General features: G+C 31.4%; 1 protein-coding gene across 2 annotated transcripts; it reads right to left on the reverse strand.

The window, feature by feature from the left end:
- Positions 1–292: 292 nt before the first annotated feature.
- On the reverse strand, positions 293–17,481 carry LOC139503113 (myosin-10-like). Of its 2 annotated transcripts, XM_071292816.1 has the most exons (10): positions 17,447–17,481; positions 14,836–14,889; positions 12,887–13,159; positions 11,474–11,566; positions 11,118–11,192; positions 9,434–9,667; positions 5,989–6,450; positions 5,481–5,516; positions 2,528–2,563; positions 293–893 (listed from the first exon to the last, which is right to left on the reverse strand). In XM_071292816.1, the coding sequence occupies exons 1-10, from the start codon at positions 17,463–17,465 to the stop codon at positions 487–489; spliced, it is 1,689 nt and encodes a 562-aa protein (XP_071148917.1). In that variant the 5' UTR covers positions 17,466–17,481; the 3' UTR covers positions 293–486. The 2 variants fall into 2 exon arrangements, with proteins under 2 accessions (XP_071148917.1, XP_071148918.1); XM_071292817.1 differs by lacking the exon at positions 5,481–5,516.
- Positions 17,482–22,035: the final 4,554 nt, after the last annotated feature.

Below are 22,035 nucleotides of genomic sequence, written 5' to 3' on the forward strand. Positions count from 1 at the left end.
CTGGTACAGTACAGTTACAACAGTTACAAAGCTGGATTGACATGTACAACATTGTGTTCATGTAGCTGTTAAAACCTATATCACGTTGAAAATGGTAAGAATCTGTTTTCATTCTCCACTATTAAACAAAATGATGTCAATTTTAAATTCAAGATTAGGCATACGTCAGGCAATCATTCAGAATACAAAATTTACAAATACAGAAGGTACATGTATTGAAAATCAATCAAAATACAAAAATTACAAATACTAAATGTATTGACGCACACATGTACCACACGTAATCAATCAGTATACACAATTTACAAATACAGAAAGCATTGACGCATAGTTCAGGCAATCAAACAGAATACACAATTTAAAAATACAGAAGGTATTGATGCATACTTACGGCAATCAACCAGAATATAAAATTATCAAAAACAGAAGGTATTGACGCATACATAACCAGAATATGATATTGGCAAATACAGAAAGTCATATTAGCTACATGTATTCCATGATCTCTTTCAAAACCTTTCCTAGTGCTTCCTTGTAATAGCCGTCACATCTGTGAAAGGCAAGGCAGTGAGCTGATTTTAATCCCATAGGAAATCTGACATTGGCTACAATTTTCACAGGAACTACCAATGGATTTTTATCAACTAATGCGGAAGTCAGATTTTTCATCTTGGAGACATCAGGCCAGCAACGTTTCACAAACACATCGGATACCAGAATGAATATTAGTTTTGCTGTCTGCATTTGCTTGTCAGTTTCGCTTAGAAATTCGGCAGTGGTGTTGTTTTCAATTACTACATCAAGTATTTTATTTTTTGACACTGCTTTTTGAACGTCACACTTAAATGTTTCTAAATCTTTTATATTCTCTACGGCAGCCATCACTAGTATCGCTGAAAAAAAATTAGATTATTTTGTATAAATATAATAAAGCTGATTGCAAACGAGGCAACTATCAACAAGAGACCAAATGACACAGATATTTACAACTATTGGTCACCGTACGGCTTCAACAATGAGCAAAGACCAAACCACATAGTCAGCTTTAAATGGTCCCGAAATGACAAATATAAAACAATTCAAACGAGAAAACTAACGGCCTAATTAAGGTTAAAAAAAAATAAACGAAAAACGAATATGTAACACATCAACAAACGACAAGCACTTAATTGCAGGCTCCTGACTTGGGAAAGGCAAAAACATACATAATGTGGTGGGGTTAAACATTTTAGCGAGACCCTAACCCTTCCCTAACATGGGACAAGGGTGAAACAGTACAAAATAAGAACGAACTATAAAAATCAGTTGAGAAAAGCTTAACTGATCAGATGGATACAAATAGAAATACTTCCAACAAAAACACAGAGAGGACGTTGTCGAGTACTTGTATATCCCAACAACAAAAAGAAACTAATTACTGATCTGAGAGTACTCGCAGTTTTCTTTATAAATTTCTAACAATACTCAATTGCAATATATTTTTAAATGAAAATACAGAGATCGTTTTATTGAAAGGTTTCGCTAAATTCAAAACTAGCATTTGCAATTTAAAAAGCTTTTATGTGCAATATTTCCTAAATCTGAAATTGTGCACATATTGGTTTCTTCAACAATTGCAATAATAAATACAACAATATTTTTTTAACAATTTCAACATAAATTTATTGTGTTCTGCTAGAAAGATCAATATCTAAACTAAATTAAATTAAGAGTCTTGCTATTGCTTACATCACCGTCAAAATGAGGGTTGATATAAAAAAAGAAGATGTGGTATGATTGCCAATGATAAAACTGTCCACAATAGACCAAAATAATACAGAAATTAACAACTATAGGTCACCGCATAGTCAGCTATAAAAGGCCCCGATATGACAATGTAAAACAATTCAAACGGGAAAACTAACGGCCTTATTTGTATAAAAAAATGAACGAAAAACAAATATGTAACACATAAACAAACGACAACCACTGAATTACAGGCTCCTGATGTATGTCTCATTCACATTCATTCTGTATCTGCCAATTTTATACGGAACACCTGAGATCACCCCGGGTATTCATGTTTCTTTGTTTTATGTTTTTATGTTGTGTTTTGTTAATGGTATTTTTTCCGGTATTTTTTTTTTTTTTTTTTTTTTTTTTTTGTTCTCGCATTGTCATTTTATTAGTTTTGTTAACTCTTTCAGTTGGATATTTTTATCGCATTTTTGTAAGGATCACGTTGTGAAAAACTGATAATCTGAAAAAAGATATATAAATCAAAGAGACATATGTTTGATTTCTTCTTCTGGCAATAGACCAATTCAAAAAATCATCACAGTAACGACGCCCAGTTGCAGCATTTGCAACAATAAGAATGTCAAGTCTAGTACTGAAGTTCCCATTATTAAAAAAAAAGAAATAAATCCAATCTGGATATGTTATAAGATTTTCTTTATGATGTAATAGTGAAACTGCAATTCTTGATACGCTATTTAGACAAACTATTTTATTTCAAAACTATTTAAGTTATAACTGTAACACTAACCTGGTTTCTCATTAACAGGTTTGGGATCAACATGCTCTATGAAATTAATAATGAAATATAACATATAATATATATTAAAATACACTATATACACATTTCAAATTACAATCAATTGCTTTGACATTAATCCGGTATATGGCTAAACAGTGGGAGTTCGTTTAGTCCGATCTTTGTAATTACCGCTGTGAGATGCTTTTTATTGGTCTCTTTTTTGTATTTCATACTGGCATTCCATATTTGTTAATCAAACCATATTCTTTGACTTTTAATCTAACGGGCTGTAACTTATATTACCTTATTGTGAATGAACGGAAAGAGAATTACATCTTAATTAAACGGGGTTTGATGTTATATTCATTAGCTTTTGCTTTGTAGTCTTTTGTCATGATCAAGTTATTGAAGAATTGTTAGTCTTGTGAATAGAATTTTATATATTTAGTACCTTTTTTTTTCTAAAATAATTAAATATGCTGTAATCCAGAAAGTTTTGTAATGTTTTTATAAATGGAAGAATTGTGACGGGATAGTTTTCACTAAAATCAAAACATTCATTTGAAATTCGCTTAAATGAAATTAAGCATTCCAAATTGTAATATCTTTTATATTATATAAAGCATGTCCCAAATCTTAAATCTTGCAATTTTGGTTCTTTGTTTAACAATCGCAATAATAATTGCAACCATATCTTTGTTATAATTTGTGTCATAGAAATTCAATTGCTATGTGTGAAAAAATCAATGTTTTGAGTGGTACCCAACACTTTCACTAAAATTAATTTGGCTTGTTTAATTTTCATAAAATTTTGTCAAAGTAACAAATTCAAAATTTTGAACCAACCGTTTTGTCAGAAAAATTACACTGGTTATATAGCAGTTTGACAAACACCAATCTTGATCATTGAGAAGCTTTATATTCCTTTTACAACACAACGTCATTAAAGCGTTCAGCTAACTTTACAGAGTTATCTCTCTGTAGGGTTAGGTACCACCTTAATCTTAATAAACGGAACAATGTATACAAAACAAAGACATCATAGACAGACTAGTAGTACTTGATTTTGTCGTCTGGAAATAGACCTGTTCAAATGCAACTATTGTAAGTTACGACACGCATTCGAAGTGTTTGCGACAATCAGAATGTAAAGCTTAGTGAGCTTCAAATTATTTACCCCAAAAATTTAATAAGTTCAATCTGCATAGTTATGTTAAATATTTTTTTTTTATTTTTTTTGAATGAAATAACAGTTAATATGACAATAATCGATACTTGTTTGAATTATAATCGTCCTTACTTATAATACAAGCTGGTTTCTTAATTGCAGGAACATCTTCATCAGGCAATATGGAATTAACTTTACAAATGTTACATACATCATGTACATAATACAACTATAAACAATTGTTTTACTTTACAAACTTCAAGTTGAAATTATCTTCTATTAGACAAATCCTATTACCCGCAGATCTTATAAGAGTTTTATCTGTGTTTTTTTATCAGTGATATATTTTGTTAGATATTTGCTCGTCTCGAATATGTAAAGTGGTGTGGTTTTCCATATATATTAATATCAAACCGCTTACGACATGCTATGCAATTGATAAACAGTGTTGACGTTTCTTCTTTTTTATTTTATTGATACGCCAGGCAAATCCAATCGAAATTAATTAATAGGACTATATATTGAACTAGGTCTTCCACACATTACATAAAAGTCCCTCGGACTGTCATTTGTTTGTGAATGAGTTGGTCAAGTTTATACACCAATAAAAATGTGTTTGATCTTATAATATTACCTTTAAACAGTGAAATGAACATTAATTGTTTCAATAGTTTGATATAACTGGTATTATTGTATAGCAATATAATATTTCCCACAGAAAGTAACCATAAATTCTAATATTGCAATAGTGCAATAAATCTTCAAAATTCATGACGTCATTAACGACAAAATCTTAGTTTAAACCAATTTTTACTCTCAAATATTATATTGCTATACAATAAAAGGGTTATTGCATGAATATTGGGGAATATTGTCCCTCGTAAAACATATATTGCACTCACAAGCTCGTGCAATATAAAATTCTACTCGGGACAATATTCCCCAATATTCATGCAATAACCCTATATTATTGCATAGCAATATATTATTTCCCACATAAAGTAACCAAAACTTAGCGTGCAATAAATTCTAATATTGCACTAGTGCAATAAATCTTCAAAATTCATGACGTCATCAACGACAAAACCTCAGTTTAAAACAATTTTTACTTTCAAATATTATATTGCTATACAATAAAAGGGTTATTGCATGAATATTGTAGAATATTGTCCCTCTTAGAAGATATATTGCACTCACAAGCTCGTGCAGTATAAATTCTACTCGCGACAACATTCCCCAATATTCATGCAATAACCCTATTATATCTTAATACATAAATCAAATATGATTTGTCTTGAGAATCTTGAGAATGAAGATATATCTTTCGGATATGCTCATGATAACATGGAACATTATTCTGCATTTTATGTTGACTATTTTGAACGACCACTTTACAGTCAAAGAGTTCTTAGAACCGTAAAATTTTCTAAATGTTTTTAATTGTTTAGAATTGTTCAACTACGATACCAATTATTCAAAATTTGACGCATATTTCAAATCTTAAAAACAACATTTGCAGGTAAGGGGATATATTCGGTCAGCCTATTTTTCATAACAAAGGCAACGTTTTATTCATGAAGGTGACATTTAAACGATTAAATTTATTAGAATAATAAAATATTTGTCTTAAACCATCAAGATCATTGAAGTTCATACAGTTTTTAGAAAACAATGAATAAGCTAATTTTGTATATGTTAAATAGGATTTTCTTCTTGTGAATGATAGAAAAGTGATAAGACAATTCTTGATACTATTTGAATTCAAGATTATAATTGGAATTTATTTCACACTACCTTTTTTCTCAATGACAGGACTATCACCATCAGTAACTATTAAATAAACAATGAAATGTTACATACCACATGAATGCAAAATAAGCCACATTCTTAAACCTTTTCAAGTTGAAATGAATTCTATATATTATAACCCTGTGTATTCTAAAATCTAATATATTGTCAACATTATCGATGCTCGTTAATTCCTATCTGAGTTTTTTTATCAGCTTTTTGTAGTTGGATTGTTTTTTGTTTGTTTGTATTTTAGAGTGGCTTTCCATATAATTATATTGAACCGCTTCTATTATTTGAAAATTACTATGCCTTTGTCGGTTCCGCTGTGATCATATTGTTTCAAAAAAGACAACATTGTCTTTAAAAAATAATATGAACAGTATTCTAATTATGAGATCTATATAACTGGTATTATTTTAAGGAAACATTTAGCATTTTAAAATTGAATTCAAATACAAATGATATGACTTTATCTGTGATTTATAACAATGTTTTGTAATGTTAAACATACCGACTCTATTCAATTCTTGTTTCATACTCTCTAATTCTTTCTTGTGCTTCACTAGTAATTCGTTTTCCCTTTTCAATTTGTTTCTGAAACTATCTAATTCAGTTGCTTGCTTCTTGTGTAAATATTTTAGGGCGTCTTTGTCTTTTTGAATTGAAATAAATTCACTTCCTAAAGTCTTCTCTGAACATTGTAAAACATCTGCTTCTGACCGCAAATTTCTAATCTGAATTTCAATTTGCATTTTTTGTTTAGCACATTCTTCCATTTTCTGGCGGCATGATTCAGACTTGCTTGTCAGTTCAGTTGCTCTTTCGTCAATTTTCTGTAAATCTTGAGTCTTATCAGCAATTTTTTGTTGTATGATTCTAGTTGAACTTGAAAACATGGATACAAGATTCTGCTTTACTTTCATCTTTAATTTCAATGTTGATCCTGTAGCCGATACTTCCATGAACTCATTCTCTAAATTAAAAAAAAAATCAGATTTCATGTTTCTTTGTAACGAATCCCATTTATCAAATAAAAATAATTGCACAGCATACAACTGCCAAATGTAATTCAATATTGTGTTATAAATACTAAATAAAGGCAACAGTAGTATACCGCTGTTCAAAAATCGTGTGTCCTGTTTTGAACATAACTACAAATGTTTTTATACTCCCTCAGCATAATTAACATTATGTTAAAAAAACAATACTATCTTTACAATTCATTGCTTGATCTCAGTTTCCTATAATAATAAACAAATAAACAAACTCATAATACTACAATTTATTTGCTGATATTGGAGTAATATATTTTATTTTTTAAACAGCCAAGAAAAATTCATTTTGATTGGTTAGTTATCTAGGTTTAAAAAGCATCCACCCTCGTTTATTCAAACTATCGTATCTTTAATAGGATTTCCTTCTTGTGAATGATAGAACAGTGATTTGACAAGTCTTGATACTTGTTTGAATTGAAGATCATAATGCGCATTCCTTTTACACTAGCACTATGACATTACAATTACAATGGTACATAGAACATAAATACAAAACAATACAAACTACATGCTTTACACATTTCAAGTTAATGTTACCGAAACTAATTTGATATTTTTAATGCAAACACAACTACAAAAAAAAATATCTTAAAAAAAAAATCTTAAAAAAAAAATCTTAAAAAAAATTAACAACAAAATAATGCATAAATCCTAAGATGTAAAATTCTGTATTCTCCTGCTTACATAACGATAACTTATTATATACCTATTTCTATAGTATAAACAATTACGATTGTTTCATTGTATCAAATTCAAGGTATAAATGTTTTGATTTTGAGTATCATAAAATTCTTTACTTATTATGATTATTATAATTCAAGTAACCAGGCAGAACATCTGTAGATGTTATGATAATAGCTCCCTATTAAAAAAAGCACATGTTACAGGATCTCAATATTATATTAATTATCATATAAAAAACGTACGGTGATCCTATCTTTCCTTTTGATATTGCCCAATCATTGTCTGAAAGCTTTTTCTTAATTTATTTTACAATTCTATCAATTTGTTTAGTTTCTAATCACAAAGTGGTGTTGTGTCCTGTATAGTCCATACAAAATGTATCATTTTGTCACAACCTATAGCTTGAGAAAATGCGCGGTGACCTATCATTTTTATTAAAGTTTTAAACATATATCAATAGATACTACGTTTTGGACTATGAACAAATTCGATCATTTTATTTTAGACTCCCATACCATCTTAACTTTACTTTTGCCATATAAATGATGTTCTTTCAGTAAATTATTTAAAATTTGTTGACTATGTTGAACGAATCTAACACATCAAACTTGAGATAAATGATGCCACTGATCCAATTAAATCTTTTTTTATATCTTGATTTACATCTAGAAATTGAAAGTGAGGGTCGGTTGTTAACAAAACTTTTCAACAAATGAGAGGATTTCAGCTTCCCAATTATAGCTTCCCATTTCTATGTAGCATCATTTCAGCAGAACCTGTATACGGAGTATTTATATTCTAGTCGATACAAAATTTCGGGGCTTGTATTTTTTATCATGATTTTCCTTGATAAAGGTTTGTTGGGTCCAAAGAAAGCCATTAAACAAAGAGTTTCAAGTAGTGATCATCCCTTCGTGAATTTAACGGACGCCATCTCAAGTTGGTTGACCGTTGGAATATCCATCTCACAGATGATATGGGGACAAAGTCCCCAATTATGGTAGAAAAATCAATAAGAAAAAAAAATCTGGTAAATTTCCCGAATTTTTCATTCTACTAATGAACTCAAAATCGTAACTTTTTTTTCAGATCTAATTCCCGTTCGCGCAGAAATCTACTTCCTTTTCCGGTCTTGTTTGCATGAAACTTTGAATAAAATATATATTTATCGATTCAGTCTAGTAAAATATAAGATTGGAACTCAATACAAATTCATTTTTAATAATTGTTTGATATGAAAAAAACGTTTCCTGACGAAAGAGTTTCTTTTGTTTACATTGAATATGACGTCATAACTTAAAGAACGTCACAGCTAAATCCCTAACAACAGAACCAAAAATCGGGAACGTTACGGTATTTACGTTTCTTTTATCAACATGTTTGAATTTTTAAAAAAATAATACATACACACTTCGTCCCCATTCACAGGTTATGCCTGCCTCATATTAGCGAATATGTTTCAAATGTCGTAACTTAAGTCCCGTACCCTATTTCTCGAATCTGACCTACCGTATTATACTTATTATGAACCCCAGCAACACGACGAGTGACACATGTGAAACAGGATCTTCTTACACTTGAAAAGCACCTGAAGTCGCCCAAGTTTCTATGTTGTGTTTTGTATATTATTGTGTGTGTGTTGATCTTTTTCTTTTTTAATCATGGCGTTATCAGTTTATTTTCGATATATGAGTTTAAATATCTCTTTAGTATCTTTTGCCTCTCAATTACGAAGAATAACTTTGTATTCCAATTATCTTATTATAAAGACAAGGTCATCATATTAACAACAGACTTTTGAAAGGACGAAAGAGCAGATTGAAAACCTTTTCAAGCGAGGCGAAGCCAAGGTTGTCAACATATTATCTAGGGGTAACAATCTGCTCTGTCACCTTCTCAGCTATGTATTTTCTGATTTATCATACCAAAGGTTCTGTTTAACTGTCAATTAAATTTCTAATTTAAGTAATAAACTATGACGTCTCTTCATAACAACAATTCCAGTATCCAATAAAGTGCACACTTGATCAATCGTCGCCATGACGGGTAATAGGGGATTTACCATGGAATATACTAGTAGTATATTATTTTCCTCGTTTTAACAAATCAAAATTTGGTATGTTGGCATAAAGTATAATAGTGTTATTTGTTTGGTCTAGACTGAATGACTAAATTCATAAAGTGAATATTATCATAACAAATTGTTTGAAACTGTACCTTTTGGTAGTCCATTTATTCGCTCTTCCAATGCAGTTATCTTTTGTATTAGATCTTCTCGATTCACAAATTTTAAAATTGCTTTTAGAAATCCGAAATTGTTCTCCTGTACCAAACATGTCTCATGTAACTTTTGCATGAGGTCAACACAGGTTTTTATCTCTTCAAGTACCTTTTTACCAAATTTCTCTCTCTTTTTATTACGTAAATACGCTTTTATTTCCTGTAGCTCATCTACAAATATACATTAATATATTTTTAAATAAACATTCGAAATAAGATTAAGGAAGTCTACAAGCAATAGCATAATTCAATTTTTATCTGTTAAAAATATCTTATCCTTAAAAAAGAATAAGGAAATCGGAGAAACAACAATATCGGAACGTGAAATATTGGTCCTCAATGATCTTCAACTTTGTACATATAGTATAAACTAGAGGCTCTTAAGAGTCTGTGTCGCTCACCTTGGTATATATGCATATCAAACATAGAAAAACAGATCGTCAGATGGATTCATTACAAAATTGTGTTTTGATGATGGTGATGTGTTTCGAGATCTTACTTTACTAAACATTCTTGCTACTTACAATTTTGTCTATCTATAATGAACTTGGCCCTTTAATTCCAGAGGATTTTTTTTTGTAAAAACTAATGAAAATTGTTTAAACATTGACTTTAAAGGGCAATAACTCCTTAAGAGGTCAACTGACCATTTTCGTCATGTTGACTTATTCGTAGATCTTACTTTGCTGATCATTATTGCTATTACAGTTTATCTCTATCTATAATAATATCCAAGGTAATAACCAAAAACAGCAAAATTTCCTTAAAATTACCAATTCAGGGACAGCAACCCAACAGCCGGTTGTCCGATTCATTTAAAAATTGCTGGGCAGATAGATTTTAACTTGATAAACAAATTTACCTCATGTCAGATTTGCTCTAAATGCTTTGGTTTCAGAGTTATAAGCCAAAATCTACATTTTACCCCTATGTTCTATTTTAAGCCATGGCGGCCTTCTTGGTTGGTTGGCCGGGTCACGCCACACATTGTTTAAACTAAATACCCCAATGATGGTTGTGGCCAAGTTTGGTTTAATTTGGCCCAGTAGTTTCAGAGGAAAAGAATTTTGTAAAAGTTAACGCCGACGGACGACGACGACGACGCCGGACGCCGGACGCCGGACGCCGTAAGCCCGACGCAAAGTGATGAGAAAAGCTCACTTGGTCCTTTGGGCCTGGTTAAAAATACAACATTTATTATTAACTCGGGGTGGGGTGGGGTCTACTTCAATACTTAAATGATAGGGAGTGACGCTAGGGTGTTGTTACCTCACTCTTTTCATATAATTTATATTTGAAAATATATATCTTTTCATATATTGCGTAGGTACAAATGTAACCTTTTCCCATACTATTTTGTTTTCATGTGGTGTGTAAATGTAAGAGTGAAATACCAAAGTGCAAAAAGAGAAATTGATTGATAAAAACAGTCGGGAACACCAAGAAAGATGACAGACCAAGAAGTTGTGGGAACTTATTGACCTAATCATATATTTCTGTTAGTTTTCCAGACATATTCACACATTTCAGCGGTACGTCCTATGACCTTGTATATAGGAAGTGCCCCCCTCCCCCGAGATAATTAACGATAACTACAAAATAATTGTAAGATAATACTTACGATCAGTTATATTTCTCCAAATTTCTCTCTCCACACGCATTAATTCTTCGTGAATGTCAAAACCGGTCGGCTCCCCTTAAGGAAATAATATTGTTTGATTAACTGATAGTGCCGAGTGCAGCTATTTTGATACTTACTATTTACAATATATATTTATCATTTATTTTAATTTGAATAAAAAACATTATTGTTTAATCGTGATCATGAAGTTTCAGTTGATCAAAAGATATTGGCAGCATTAAATCGTGTGCAGGTTTTATAATATGATATGATTAAGATGGGGGTAATTATATCTGAATTAAAACGGACTGCTTTTTGTGTCTATGGTGTTAAATTTTTATTATTTCTAAACTCACTAATTTTCTTTGCAGTGTTGCTTAAACTGTTGACGTGCAAGAGATGTCTTTCAACATCTGCAAACTCTTGATCAGATATTGAACCTATAGTACCTACAAGAATATAAAATTACATGTACATTTATTGTTTGTATATATCAATCGTATTCATGGACTAATGCCATTAAATACTATCGTGTTGACTACAGTAGTCTGTCAAACATTTATTAGAGATGCATACAATATAAGTTACATTGTGTGAAAGCGAACGAATACGAAATATATGGGTTCAGTAAATTCCATATATGGTTAGAGCGAAGCTGGAATCCACCTATGGAATTTACTGATTCCATATATACTGTATAGGGCCACCAGCATGCTGTGTAACAAATTTGAATCCACCTATGGAATTTACTGATTCCATATATACCGTATTGGGCCACTAGCACGCTGTGTAACAAATTTGAATCCACCTATGGAATTTACTGATTCTATATATACCGTATTGGGCCACTAGCATGCTGTGTAACACATTTATCTTACCGACTATCTTAACATATGATATTTAGACTAGTGGCCTATTTAAGTGATTAAGTCTTCAATAATTATAGTCAATTTCTTTGTCTTTTGAAACTTTTCAGATTTTTTTTTGGTGTTAATTAAAGCAAATAATTCCAAACTAACTCCATATGGTAATAAACCATATATGGTAAATAACTCCATATTTTTTTGACACCCTATGTTAAATATATTTTATTACCACATGGAGTCCTTTGACCTATCATATCCCCATACATCTCTAGGATGATAATATTTGTTTCATCATCATTCGCTTGGAACCATGAACTTTAAGTGGCATTTGTAAGTATACATACACAAGTTTTTATAAAAAGTGGTTTCATAATGAAGAATGCCTGAAAAAAACCATTGTCGGGCTCTTAAAAATACAATTTAAATATAAAAACACTCAAGCCATTCAAAATAATGCCATTTTAATAGATGAATCAAATGCTTTAATCTGGTATCTTTAGTGGAAAAAGGTCACTCTTGGTGTCAATATGAATACATTATCACCTCGAAATGTACATACCTTACGCAAACTGGATGGGAAAATATGTATCAGCACGAGTTTTACCAACAAACAATTTTTAAGGGTTTTGTAATAAGTTGCCTTACTATAAGTACATATCAGTTTGACAACTACTTTAAACCATGTCTCCTTGATTATAGTCTAGTGAATTAATTACTTAGCAGTTTTCATTGTTCAATTTTTCTGCTCAAGTCAGTTTCAAAAGAATAGTTTATTTGTGTTTTTAGTTTGTATCATTTTTGGAATTGCTTTCTTTTGCATACTTAAATAAATTTTGTTTTGTTTATAAATATTGAGTCAGTCATGAAATGCACAAGTTTGAAAATAAGTAGGTTTCTTCTCACCACTTGGAAACTTGAGCTTGAGTTCATCTACGAGGTCTTTGTGTTGAGACTTTATAAGGGCTCTATACAAATGTGAAACTGGGTTTTGTCCTAAAAATGTAACGGTACCAAGCCAATACTCCAAATAATAACAAAAATGATCATCTTTCTTTTCTTGTGGCAATTTAAGCAACAATTTTGATCTGAACCCGAGGTCAGCAAGAAATGTAGTCCATTTCAAGCCATGCGTTGTAATTAACTCAAGGAAAAACCTATGGATTTTTTCATCAATATCTGAAAGAAAAAATGGCAAATGACACATTTCGCGCAACTCACACATAGGTAGGTCATCATTTTATAAGTTGCGGAAAGAAGAAACGACTTGAATAGAGTCGATACTGATAAATTCGTCTTTTAATCTTTTGTTTTTCTTAAATATTCTTTGCTGTTAGAAATAAGGTGCACTTATTGCTGACAATATTCCATGACCCAGTCTATGTTTTATTATGTTACAAAATAAAGAAATTATTGTTTTTTTAAAAAGTCGAATACTGTTCTAACATATACATAAAACCGAATAAAGCTTATATATAAATTTCTTTTGCATAACCTTCAGAACTTTGATTCCAAATTGTACTTTGACTTTGTCCTTTATTTTGTCTTCTATGTGTGTTTTTTTTTTTGTAAACGGAAAGCGCTTTGTACATCTATTGGCAAATACAAGATTTTTAGGTGTGAATTAATTGGGATGTTATCGTCGAAATCAACAGGGCCAGTGAATAATCATATTATTCCCAGTGAATAATCATATTATTCACCGCTGGTGATGCCAAATATAAGTCAAAATATCTTCGATATAATAAAACAGTTACAACACCTATAATAGTTCAAAAGTACAAGGATTATAGTTTAGTACGCCAGACGCGCGTTTCGTCTACATAAGACTCATCAGTGACGCTCAAATCGAAATATTGATAAAGCCAAACATGTACAAAGTTGAAGAGCATTGAGGATCCAAAATTCCAAAAAGTTGTGCCAAATACGGCTAAGGTAATCTATTCCTGGAATAAGAAAATCCTTAGTTTTTCGAAAAATTCAAAGTTTTGTTAACAGGAAATTTACAAAAATGACCACATTATTGTTATTCATGTCAACACCGAAATGTTGACTACTGGGCTGGTGATACCCTCGGGGGCGAAACGTCCACCAGCAGTGGCATCGACCCAGTGGTTTAAATAGTTAATCAAAAGTACCAGGATTATAATTTAGTACGCCAGACGCGCATTTCGTCTACATAAGACTCATCAGTGACGCTCAAATCGAAATATTGATAAAGCCAAACATATAAGTCGGTTGACATCCATAATGATATGTATTAGTTCATCGTTGATCATGTTATCAATGTTCGAAACAATCACAATAACAAATCGATATATTATTTACTGAATCTACGTTCTGTATTTGACAAATCAATCGAAAAGAGCGTAATAAAATACATTCTATATTAAAGCACAATAAGGGGGCCAAAAGGCATGACAATAACATGTAATAACAACAATATAATGGCGACATTAAAATTTACATAAAAAATAGAAATAAACAGAACATTAAACACAACAAATGACCTCTAGTGCCCCCTGTCCTCAGTTCCATAGACTGTTTAATAAAGGAGCCTAAAGATTTCACTTGCTGACTATTGGTTGGATTTAGTATATATTGCATTTTATTATGTGAAACATCTCTGTATTGAGTTTTTAAATCATTAAAAAAGACATGTCTTAAATCATTATTTATTTTACATATTAAAAAGAAATGGGATTCATCATCTAGAACTTTGCACGTATTATAAAGTCTTCGAGGGCGTGGGACATTTTTATATCTTCCAGTTTCAATAGCGAGGGAATGATCACTTATTCTAATAAAATACAAATATTGTTATAGTTCACCTATTCATCAATATGTTTACTTACTAGTCTCTGAATAATCCATTGGTTCAACAGGTTCCTCGGTATGCATCAATATCTCTAAAAAAAATATTTATCAGCAGCATTATTTTATTCAAAATAAATCATGTAAATATTACATTCAAATATTTTCCGGCCTGTCCTTTCGATGCTTTTGTTTTATAAATTGAAGGCGCAAGTGACGTTCCCTTATTAACAGTGTTTACAAAAATCCGTAATGAATACTTATTTGAGTATTTAGCAATTTGTTAAAGAATGGACAAATGCAATATATAACTTATAATTATGTTACTATAAATTCAATGACTAAATTGCAAATAACCTACTGGGACACGTATTTTTGGATTTGGATTACCAGCACCTTTTTAAAACTACAACGTAACATTGGCTCAACGTTGAAAAATGGTCATGTTGGTTTTCCCGTTTGAATGGTTTTACACAGTCTAGTAAGTTTGGGCCCCTTTATAGCTTGTTGTTCGGTGTGAGCCAAGGCTCAGTGTTGAAGGCCGTACATTGACCTATAATCGTTTACTTTTATAAATTGTTATTTGGATGGAGAGTTGTCTCATTGGCACTCACACCACATCTTCCTATATCTATGTTAGTATGATATAGTTCCTCAATTTTGTAGTACAAACCAAAATATCTATGTAATATTTATGTATGATAAAGTGTCTGGAAAGAAGATAGATACTTTTTTTCTTTTGAGTCTAATACTACTTATATTCCATGTGTGCCGACAAGACGAGAATTGTCCACGATTGTTTATTAAAGTTCGAAAAATTTCGTAGTGTTATTTTACAATGCATTTTTTTTTTAATATGATTTGCTGCTTGGATTTAAGTCTGCCTCTGGAAAGATATGCACCTGTAGCTGAGTGGTAGACATAAGTGCCCGTCTTTCCGGCCACTTAATTTTTAGTTTCATTTTTTTAATTGCATATTGTCATACATGTTTGTTTTTTTTTTTTTTTTTATAGCTGACGAATCAGTATTAAATTGCATCATGTTGAAGGTTGTACGTTAATTTGTACTATGGTGGATTTATGTCTCATTGGCAAGCATACCACATCTCCTTATGTTTATATTAATTGATCCATTTTTCATACCTATTCATTTTTATCAATTATCTAAAAGTACATAAAATTAGAAAAATCTAGCATATGGAACATGTGAACTAAGTGTCAAATTGATTGGACTTCAACTTCATCAAAAACAACCTTGATTTAAAACTTTAACCTAAACTAACTGTTATCCCAAACTTGCACTATCATTTTCTATGTTCTGTGGACCATGAAATTGGGGTAAAAAATTTAGACAATACACATAAGCAAGACTGAAAGAAAAAAATACAAAAATGAAAATAGGGCAATAACACAATAGTGGGATGTATACATAGCCAGCCACGCAAAAATGATATTACCAACAATAATGTGTCCCTAGTACACGAATGCCCTATCCGCACGATCATTTTCTATGTTCGGTGGACAGTAAATAAAGGCAAGATAGTATACCGCTGTTCAAAACTCATAAATCCACGGACAAAAAAAAAATCGGGGTAACAAACTAAAACTGAGGGAAACGCATTAAATATAAGAGGAGAACAACGACACAACACTTAAAATGTAACACACACAGAACCGACGGACTAAACGGGGTAAAACTTTAATTGGCATTAGAATTAGCAAAATAATATCATATTTAATCTAAGTTTCAAGTTGATGGGACTTCAATTTCATCAAAAACTACCTCTACAAAAAACTTTAACCTGAAGCGGGACAGACGAACGAACGGACGAACAGAAGGAAAACTTAAAATTAAGATAGGAGTCGATTGCACCTGCCCCTACGCGATAAGAAACAAGGTATGAAAAGTAAAGTGTTAAAGAAGATAAAAAAAATTTAAAAAAAAAAGTATAACTACAGTGGAATAAAACATGTATTTACCTTGGCTTAGGAAGATATACCTAGCATGCGTTCCGAAAGTATGCATTTTCTTGGATGAATTATTCTTTATAGCTTTCACAGACAAGGGAATAAATGTATAATATCTAAATTAGAAGTTGTGAAATGATGATTTCCCCCTTTTTTAACAAAAAAAAACCACCATGTAGGAGAACTGAACATTAACAGATTGAAAATATATGTGGTGTGCATTAATTTTCGTCCAAATCGATAGGGCCAGTGAATAACACTATGAACTGCCGACGGTGATGTCAAATACTGTAACAGCTCATCTACTGCTACACTGGGTCGATGCCACTGCTGGTGGAGATTTATTTCCCCGAGGGTATCACCAGCCCAGTAGTCAGCACTTTTGTGCTGACATAAATTATCATTTATATGGTTATATTTATAAATTAACTGTTTACAAACTTTTGAATTTTTGAAATTCTAAGGCTTTTCTACCTCAGGGATAGATTACTTAGCTGTATTTGGCAAAACTTTTAGGAATTTTGGTCCTCAATGCTCTTCAACTTCCTACTTTATTAGGCATTTTTAACTTTTTGGGATTCGAGCGTCACTGATGAGTCTTTTGAAGACGAAACGTGCGTCTGGTGTATATACAAAATTTAGTCTTGGTATCTATGATGAGTTTATTTAATCACTTTTACTTACCATCAACTGGTATGTCCATAGGTAGTTCATATCTCAAGTCTAAAATTTAGATATCAAAAATATTGTTTTTTACTGTGTGCTCAAATACCGCAAACCAACTTATTTTTGCGGATACTTTGTCTCACGTTTAGTCCTTCCTCACCAATTTTGGAGTAATTTTGTTTCCAAATTAACTTGATGAAGATAAATAAGGGAAAAAATCAAGTTTTACATGCTTGCTATGATTTATATTCGCGTATTTCTTCTACTCGCTAAAATTGCAAAAATAGATAGCTCGCGAAAATTAGATGGTTGACAGTAACCAATATTGTTGGCCTTCTAATAGGTACCTTTTCCTCCTTTATAAAATGATAATCACACCTGATAATTGTGATGCATCTTATGGGGCACTTCTGTTAATAAGACGAATACTTTATCAATCTCATTGCCTTTATATAATTGAGAAAGGATTTGTTGGAATACATTTCTAAGTGATTTACATTCGTCTTTCGTGCGTGCTTTTTAATTACTCGATATCCTCATAGTCATATCTACTGAGAAATACGGGGACAGCCTACATTTCATAACAATGATGTATGAGACAAGTATACATACATGCGAAGGAAATGAATTGCCATTTTTTTTATACAGTAGAAATCACTGTTCTAAATAATGACGCCAAATTAAAATAAAAATAAAAATCGAAGTTTTGTTTTGGTTGTTTACTTTCTGTCATATTCTAGTAGCTTTAAATGCTTGCAACGTATTTGTTTGACAATTTTCGAATTTTTAGCATTGGCGTTGTCAGTTTATTTTCGATTTATAAGTTTGAATGTGCCTTTGCTCCACTTTTAATGTTTCGTATGAAAGCGTATGGGATGGAAGATTTTCCATATCAAGCACATTTAAATAAATGGTTTGTTAAGATGATTACTCATTAAAAAAAATGGTCCTCGGAAACACCAAATGTCATTTCCATCATTGTACAGAATGTTTGTTTAAAATTTAATTTTAAATATAGCGCGTTATCCATTGTCGATTTATTATGATTGTTAAAATGTAAACGTCATTTCAAATCAAATGTTCAAATGTTACTCCGTTTATTGGTATGATCAGATATATCATCGTATTGTCGTAATTATTGTACATGCCTGTTCTTTCATTCGCCATCTCAGAAGAAGTAGTTCCTACAAGAAAAGGTATATTGCAAGATCAACAGCGGTGTTTTTTTTAAATAATTTTTGTAATACATTATATTGTGTTAAAAGAAGACCCCGTTTACACACGTTTTAAGATCGACTTTTGGTCCAGTGTAAACGAGTTATAAAAAGTCTACCTCTAGAGGTGGTTTTAAAAAGATCGATCTTATTTGCATCGATCTTTTTTTTTTTTGGTGTAAACTCTTAGATCGATTGCGATCGATCTTTTCTCAGGTGAACGTAATAGCAAGATATGAAATTAAAGGTCATATCGGTTCTTTTTATGTTGTAGTGTAAACGCACTGGATTAAATTAGATCGATCTCGATCGATCTTACTTGTGCAATCTAAACGCCAGCTGTTTATTTAAGATCGATTCAATTTTAAAATTGCTGCCAGTGTAAACGGGGTCTTTGTTGCATAAACATGGTCGTATCAGTTGTAAATATGAAAATAAATAATGTTTACAAACAGCAAACAAAATACTTAAAAATAAGAATGTGTCCATAGTGAACGGATGCCCCACACTCGCACTATCATTTCCAACCGTGAAATTGAAGGGCTAATGTGGCATTAAAATAAAAAAGCTCATCTCATAGGGAAGATGTGTTTACTAAGTTTCAAATTCACCAACAACTACCTTGACACACGAGAAACGTTACATGTCAGCGAAAATGGCTTGTAAGATATTAAAAAGAATGAAGTATTCGCTGTGTTACCATGAAAGACGAATTCATTGATTAACAAAAATAAAGAAAAACAAAAAGACTATTTGAAATATTAACTGTATTTTATCCATAAATAAAGGCAACAGTAGTATACCGCTGTTCAAAACTCAAAAATCCATGGACAAAAAACAAAATCGGGGTAAAAAACTAAAACTGAGGGTAACGCATTAAATATAAGAGGAGAACAACGACACAACATTACAATGTAACACACACGCACAGAAACGGACTAAGCATTAGAAAAAATCCTATGAGAATAAAATTATTTAAACGTACCCGACACAATACATTTTGGAGTCGTCTCATTTATATCTTTTACATGAAAGTCAAGTACATGTTCAAAAGATTAAATTTAAAACTTGATTAACAAGAATGTGTCCATAGTGCACGGATGCTTCACTCGCACTATAATTTTCTATGTTCAGTGGACCGTGAAATTGGAGTCAAAACTTTAATTTGGAATTAAAATTAGAAAGATCATATCATAGGTAACATGTGTACTAAGTTTCAAGTAGATGTGACTTTAACTTCATCAAAAACTACCTTGACCAAAAACTTTAACCTGAAGTGGTACGAACGGACGCACGGACGGACGGACGAACTGAGGCACAGACCAGAAAACATAATATCCCTCTACTATCGTAGGTGGGGCATAAAAATGAAAACAGCACGTTATATAAATTTCATCCGTCCGAAGCGCTTTTCCGGATATACCTTCATCAGGAACGCACAAAGCTACTCATACATATGAAAGCCTAGGATTGATAAAAAAATGAAACAACTAATGATTTATATTACAGAAAATAACCTTATAAAATAGCTAAATCTATTTATTTCACATATACACTAAAATTTTCAGCATCCGATCTTAGTACTTGATCATTGTTTATTCACACGTCGCCCCTGCTAAATTACGGATTTCATGTTTTTCATTCTTTAATAATTACATTAGATGTATGTTTCATTACAATACGTTATTCTGATTGGCTAACTGCACATCATGTGTTATTCCTTAAGCAGTTGTATCACTCAATAAAACTTCTCATTCATGATGACACGAGGTTCCACAATAAAGTGCACAGGTAAATAAAATAAAAACTTGATAAAAGGCGTGTTTTCATGATCCTATAGGTAAGTATTGAATGCTTTTTTTTGTAACTTTATAGGGTTGTAAAAGCGTTAACCGTGCGCACATTTTAAGTATGAAGCGCTTCCGCGCTTCATACAAAATGTACTTCGGTCAACGCTTTTACACCCCAATAAATTTACAAAAAAGAGCATTCAATTCTTAAGTGTTAAACGTTGTGGTTAGTGTACTGTTTTTGGTATTTTTTCATCGTCTTTCCTTCGTGTCATAGTGCTTATAAGCCGGATGTATAAATTTATAATATTCATTGTTATCATTAATGATATTAATAGTAAAGTTATAACCAATATTATAATTATTCATATTTTTGTTTATCTATTCACATATTAAATTTTTTATAATAGTATATATGTGTAAATAAAATGGATTTAATCATTTCTTTGTTTTATTTCAGTACATTACCATGATATTTTTCAATACTATAGCACTGTATGTTTTTCCTCAGTTTGAAGAGCTATAGAATTCTACATATTTTTTTTTATGTAACTGGTTCGAAGAAAACGTCATAAAAGAATATTATACCGTTGCCGCTGCTCTCATGCTACTCTTAAGTCCCTTTTCATATGAATCTAGCGCCCACTTAAATGGTGTGTGTTCGCCTCTCAAAGTTTAACAATAAGTTATTGTCAAATATTAATTGATACCAAAGATACAAAATCTGCAATCTTTTGTTTATATTGAAAAACACGTTGCATGTAATTAATACAATATTATAGGAGTCCAGTCTATCTGATGCATTTATTTTGCATCCTTTGGTAGACTAGAGTTATCAATTTGTTTCCATGTTATGACGTGGGGTTCTGTCTGGTATTGATGGATAGGAAGACCAGGTTTTCGCATGTGGTGAATGAAGCCCCACGACTCGTGTTGCTTATTCTTTAGTTTTCTATGTTGTGTCATGTGTATTATTGTTTGTCTGTTTATCTTTTCATTTTTAGCCATGGCTTTGTCAGTTTATTTTCGATTTATGAATTTGACTGTCCCTTCGGTATCTTTCGTCCCTCTTTTGTACTTGTTATTCGAAATTCAGAATGTAATTTACAAAAAAGAACCTTGTCAATGATATTTTGTGGGAAAACAAAGTGATCGGCCAAATTTGGTTATCTACTCACATGTTATCGTTCGGTTTTGTTATTCTGATGTTATGTAGCAAATGATGTTCTTATGGTCATTTTTAAAACATTAAAATTTTGAAACTATACAGAAACTAAGATTTCCATCCCCCCAGACAAATTTAACTTTAGATTGGTTTACCTATTTTTTATATCCTTTTTCGTATAAAGCTCTAAAACTTTTTTGGTCCTTACAAATATACATCCATCCTTGGCTTACAAATATTCGGCTTTCAGCGTTCTTGGTGATGGTAAATCCAGAAAAGACGCATGGAAATTTTAACATATTGTTTTCATTCTTTTACACATTACGTATCAAACTCTTTAAAATCACAAGCTTTCTACTTTTATACAATGAACAAAGCGTTGAGTGTGTTGCTTTGTTATGTTGCTACAGCATTCATTGAGACATCAACTTTAAATGT

This window comes from Mytilus edulis, chromosome 14 (assembly GCF_963676685.1).
Source record: "Mytilus edulis chromosome 14, xbMytEdul2.2, whole genome shotgun sequence".
Taxonomy (NCBI): Eukaryota; Metazoa; Mollusca; class Bivalvia; order Mytilida; family Mytilidae; genus Mytilus; species Mytilus edulis.